Source organism: Myotis lucifugus, unplaced genomic scaffold (assembly GCF_000147115.1).
Source record: "Myotis lucifugus unplaced genomic scaffold, Myoluc2.0 scaffold_3249, whole genome shotgun sequence".
Classification (NCBI taxonomy): domain Eukaryota; kingdom Metazoa; phylum Chordata; class Mammalia; order Chiroptera; family Vespertilionidae; genus Myotis; species Myotis lucifugus.
In genome coordinates, this window is record NW_005874297.1 from 5,021 (window position 1) to 10,347 (window position 5,327).

A 5,327-nucleotide genomic window follows, 5' to 3' on the forward strand; every position below is an offset into this window, starting at 1 on the left:
ACCGGGCTTCTTCGCCGTTAAAAATGACGGCGTCCTCCCTGCTCTTCCTCGTCGCCGCGGCTTGTCTGATGCCTGCGTGTAAGTATCTCCCCTGCCCACCCACCGGAGCAGGACGTGAATTGATGTAGCCGCACCAGCGACTGTGCAGCTACATCATAAATGACCACGACTCCTCACACGTCTGGGCCTCTGGGCTTGCATGTGTTATACCTCTGCTCACACACAATCACATGCAACGGTTCATGCGTGCGGTTACAGCTCTGAGGCGGCCGGGGTTGACGCTGCAGTGCCCGGGAGAGAAGAAACGTGAGTCGGCCGCTCAGGTCCTTGGTGGCCGACGGCGCGTGTTCTCTTGCAGGCTCCAGCGAGGAGGTCATCGGAGGGAGAGAGGTGGCCCCTCACTCCAGGCCGTTCATGGCCTCGCTGCAGTACCACGGGGAGCACGTGTGCGGGGGGGTCCTGATCCACCCGCAGTGGGTGCTGACCGCGGCCCACTGCCACCACCGGTGAGCCCCGCCCTCCCGTCGGGGAGGTTCCCTGAGTCCTGAGGACAGAGCTGCCTTTCCTGGGGGGAGGGGCAGCTTCCATGGGTGCTGACCGCTGGGCGGGGTTGGTTTACCCTCGTGCACCCACGGTCCCTGCCTGGGGCTCCTTCCCGAGGACAGCGGGTCGGCCCGCGCCTGCGTGTGGCGCCGGGAGGCGGCCCCAGAAACGGTGGGGCCCACGGTGTCCTGACTCAGCAGGTCCCGTGGCCCCTGCGAGCCACAGCCTGAGGGGCGCCCCCCGTCCCCACCCCCGTCCCCACTGCATGGGTGGGGTCATGGGGCAGCGCCTGATCTGGGCCTGGAATGGTATCTGTGACGGGTCCGAGCCGGCCGGCAGGTCGTAAGCACACGTGAGCGGCACTTAGTGGCGAGGAGCCGCTTCACTAACGGGTTTTAGATCCTTCACAGGAACTCCCGCCCCTGACCCCCCGAGGCCAGGCCCCCACTTTGGGGATCACAGCTGTAAGGGCAACCCCTTCCCAGGGGAAAGAAAGACGCTACAGAGAGAGCGTCTTTCTTCCTTCCTCCCTCTCTCTCTCTCTCTCTCTCTCTTGGCCCCTGAGAACCAGGCTGGTCTGAAGACAGACTGCAGCCTCTCTGACCCCCTCAGCCCTTGGCTCTCTGACGCCAGCTGGAACCCCCCTCGTGGGGCTCTGCCCCCCATCCCCTCCAGAGCAGCAGGAAGGAGTCCGCTTGCTGGGTGGGGTGGGGTGGGGTGGGGAGGGGGCTTTTGTTCGCGTGTATGTTCTCCTCTGTGCGTCTGGCCCGACGGAGCCAGGAGGAGACGCTCCGTTCCTCCCAGCGCCGCTCACTAGGGCTCCCCCTGCGCCAGTGCCCGATGGAGCGCGGCCGGGTAGGCTCCCCCGCGGCTGGCAGGTGTGGGTTCATGGCCCATCGACGGGGCTGCACACGAACCAGAGGCTGTGCAGCCGGGAAGCTGTGGCGCTTCTGCTGTGTCTGAGTCGCTGCCACCTTTTCCGGCTAATGTGGCTTCTGCACTTCCCGAGGCTGTCGCTGTCATGGAAACCACCGTGTCCCATCACGGCCACCCTCTCAGCCCTCGTCCCCCGGGGACCGCGAGGCAGAGGGTGACGCTCAGTAAATGCCCGTTCAATCCGGGGCGGGCACCGCCGAGAGCTGCTCACACAGACGGACGCACACTTCCTTCCTGCACGCGTCCGGGAGGCGCGGGGCCGGAGGGGGACACCTGGGGGTCTTGTTGCTTAGCTGGACGCACGCCGCCGAGGCCTCACCAGCCACCTGCCTGAGCCCTGTCCCCACCTGCCTGTGCCCCGTCCCCACCTGCCTGGGCCGGGCCTCCACGCCGGGTCAGTGAGGGTAGGGCCAGGTCTCCCCGTCAGTGACAGCTCTGCCCGCCTCTGCAATGCTGGGGATGGGGGTGGGTGCCTGGAGGCGGTTCAATGCCCATCACAGCCTTCATTCAGGCCGGGTCCTCTGTCCCCCGAATCCCAGCCCGGTGACCTCTCTACCCTCTCTGAAGCTCATTCCGTTCTCGGGATTCACCTCGGACCCCGAGTCGCATGACATCATGCTGGTGAAGGTACGTGGTGGGCCTCCTGCCTTCCCCCGGTCCCGACACAACTGATCCCGTTGTTAACCCTCCACCCGGGAGCGTGGCGTCCGCACACCCAGCGGATATGCGGCGATCAACATGGTCTGCGGAGCCCGTGCACTGCACACGCTGCCCTAAAGAAACGGGAACCTATCGCCAACGCACCAGGGCCGGCTCCCCAGAGACAGAGCAAGCCTGGTGCCCGCAGGCGGGGAGGGAGCCGCCCGCAGGCCGGTCCTCACTGACAGCCTCCTCCAGGTGCCCTGACCATGAGCGAGTGAGAATCACCAGTCGCTCATCCCACAGAGCCAGCCAGGGCCTTCAGGGAGCGCAGCGAGTCACGCGTGGCCTAGGCCTCCTTCGTCTGGCCCATACGCAGTCTAGACCGTGCTCCAGGGCCCCGCCGGCGGGAAGCAGCCCAGCCCGCCCAGGCATGGCCGGTGCTGTCCCCAGAGAACCATCAGCGGAGCGGAGGGCAGCCCGCTGAGCCTGGGCCGGGCTGGCCGCGCCAGAGCCCCTCCCGAGCATCCGCCGAGCTCCCGGGGGGCACGCCCCCCACCAGCACAGCTGCAGGCGGCCACCAACGCAGACTCGCAGACTCGGGAGGGACGCCCAGACGGGACCACACGCCCGCCCGGCGCTAGCAGACTCCCGCTGCGGACGGTGACGTTCCTTCTCCCTCCCGTCCGGCAGCTTCACGCGCCCGCGAAGCTCAACAAGCAGGTCCAGCTGCTCCAGCCGCGCCCCCGGGACGACCTCAGAGCGGGAACGAAATGCCGGGTCACCGGCTGGGGCGCCACCGACCCAGACGTTCTGAGCCCCTCGGACACCCTGCGGGAAGTCACCGTGACCGTCATCAGCCGCAAGCTCTGCAACAGCCCGAGTTACTACAACCACCAGCCCGTCATCACGAAAGGCCTGGTGTGCGCCGGCGACGCCCAGGGCCAGAAGGACTCCTGCCAGGTAAGAGCCGCCCCTGGGAGGGCCTGGGCCGGCGCTGTGCCCCTCGGAGGCGAGGTCTGCTGGCCGGCACCCAGCCGAGGGCACGGAGAGCACAGAGCCTCGTCCGGCAGCCGCTCTCCGTCCCCGCTCAGCACCCTCGGCCTTTTCCCTCTTCCGTGTGAACGAATCCTAAGGACACCCCCACGCGGGATGCGTGCTCCCCCGTGTGTGTGCCTCAGGACACTAGGCCTCACCTGGTGCCTCTCCCGGGCGTCCTGGGGTCTCCATCCCCGGGAAGCGTCCCAGCTGGGAGGTCTCCAGTGGGGTTAGAGGGCACCTCTCCCAGCACAGGCCCCTCTCATTGGAGAAGAGAGGGCTCACTGCGCTCACGTGCGGAAGCCACACTGTAGTGCGTTTCTGGAATCATCCGACCGACTCGCCAGAAGGCACAGCGGTCACACGTTTCCAATCGTGTTTCCGGGGGGAGTTAAGAAATAGGCGTGCACGGTGGCAGGTGACAGGTCGGTGGCACACTGCTCACATCATACTTTACACACGTGTGGTTACGGGACGGAGGCTGTGATGACTCCAAGATCATGTGTGTGTGGTGCCCCAAGACCCCCATTGCCCCAACCCAGCAATTTTCAACGTCCTTCACCCCATGGCACACACAGGTTAATGACTAAATTCTGGCCCACACCCAAAAAATATTTTATTTTTCTGATCTGACAAAAAAGATAGGCGTAATTTTGATTCATTCACAGCACCGACGGCTATTGCTGTTGTTTCTTATTTGGTGACCGACCTCGGGGGGAGGAGGCCGGTGCCCGGGTCAGGAGTCAGGTGTCGCGTGTTGCAAGCGTTCTCGCGGCACGCCTGTTGCCATGGCACACGGCTGCAAGATTGCTGTCCTAAGCACGTGTTCGCAGCGACCAGAGCGCCATGGGCCGCAGGCGGCAGGGGCGGGGCAGCAGGCCGAGGCAGCCTGCGCCTGTCACTTGCCTTGACAGATCTGAGGGACAGGTTCTGTTGTCAGAGCGAGTCTGGAGCATCAGCCCCCTGAGCAAGTCCTCCCTGCGTGCTGTGCGCGCACAGAGCCCCCTGTTCAGCCATTGGAGGCGGGAAACCAGGACAGAAGACAGAGCCCTGCCCAGCACAGACACGACACCCTCCTCCCGCAGCTTGGTTTCAGGCACCACAGGGACACTCAGTTTAAAAACCCCTTTCGTGTCAGTGAGCATTTCAAACTCTACGCCCACCCATTCCTTGATGAATAAGGTTCAACAGCCAGTGATTACCAACGGATGTAGACAGGGACATGGACAGACAGACAGACAGAACTGTGAGCCTGGACAGACACAGACACTCGCGCCCTGCATGGGTGAGGGGGTGTCTTCGGGACCCAGAGAACCCCGATGACTCAGCCACCGTCCGCGGCAGCGGGCGATGGAGAGCCTCTCACCCGCGTGTGTCCCTCCCCCGCAGGGCGATTCCGGGGGCCCCCTGGTCTGCGGAGGCGCCTTCTCCGGCCTGGTCTCTGGAGGCCTTAAGTGCGGCGACGCCAAGAAGCCCGGGGTCTACACCCTCCTCACCCGGAAGGTCCAGGCCTGGATCCGACGCAAGCTCCCCCGCCCTCCTGCAGAATGAGGCTGCGCCTCGTGCCTCGGGCCGCCTGCTGCTTGTTTCTGTGTCTGTTTTTCCCCCCAGAATATGTTCTACAGGCCAACTTGACCGTCCGATGTCGCTGGATGCGGTTAACGTGGGGCCCCTTAGGACTGCCTTGGCTATGGAACCGAGTCCTTTGTCCCACGTCTCGCTGGTGTGTGCCTACGCTGCTGGTTTCGGTCTGAATAAAGGGTAGACGCCGCTCTGCTTGTCTGTCGTGGGAACAAGCCCAGCCAATGACATGTCCCCGTGCCCCCTCCCCACAGGGCAAAGGTGAGGGAACAGGGCGGCTCCGCTCCGACCAGACCTGCGCTGCAGGGCCCGGAGCTGGGCTCTCAGAGTGAAGAGTCAACCCCAACACGCCAGGCGGGAAGGGAGGACGATCAGAGTCGATACGGGTGTCGAGGGTGGGACTCACCGCGTACTTACTCAGACCCTCTTCCCAACGGGACTTAGAGCAAAGAACAAAAACATCTGCCGTTAAACGAAATAGGAAACTTAAAATACCTTTTCCTCAGAACCCGACCCAGCAATGCCGCTCCTGGGTATTTATCTAAAGAATATGAAAGCACGGCCTCAAAAAGATCTGTGCACCCCAAGTT

General features: G+C 64.1%; 1 protein-coding gene across 1 annotated transcript; it reads left to right on the plus strand.

Moving 5' to 3' along the window:
* The first annotated feature begins 242 nt into the window (after positions 1 to 242).
* LOC102425337 (granzyme K-like) lies at positions 243 to 4,778 on the plus strand. The gene is made up of 5 exons (XM_023749155.1): positions 243 to 306; positions 359 to 506; positions 2,019 to 2,106; positions 2,812 to 3,081; positions 4,546 to 4,778. Exons 1-5 carry the CDS (start codon positions 243 to 245, stop codon positions 4,705 to 4,707), a joined length of 732 nt encoding a protein of 243 aa, XP_023604923.1. The 3' UTR covers positions 4,708 to 4,778.
* The last annotated feature ends 549 nt before the right edge of the window (positions 4,779 to 5,327 follow it).

What these genes read in the sequence shown, in the direction of transcription:
- LOC102425337 (XM_023749155.1), top strand. Translation starts at nt 243, where the DNA reads ATGCGTGCGGTTACAGCTCTGAGGCGGCCGGGGTTGACGCTGCAGTGC. An exon ending in ATGACATCATGCTGGTGAAG is followed by an intron (nt 2,107 to 2,811) that starts GTACGTGGTGGG and finishes CCCGTCCGGCAG; the next exon opens with CTTCACGCGCCCGCGAAGCT. An exon ending in GCCAGAAGGACTCCTGCCAG is followed by an intron (nt 3,082 to 4,545) that starts GTAAGAGCCGCC and finishes CCTCCCCCGCAG; the next exon opens with GGCGATTCCGGGGGCCCCCT.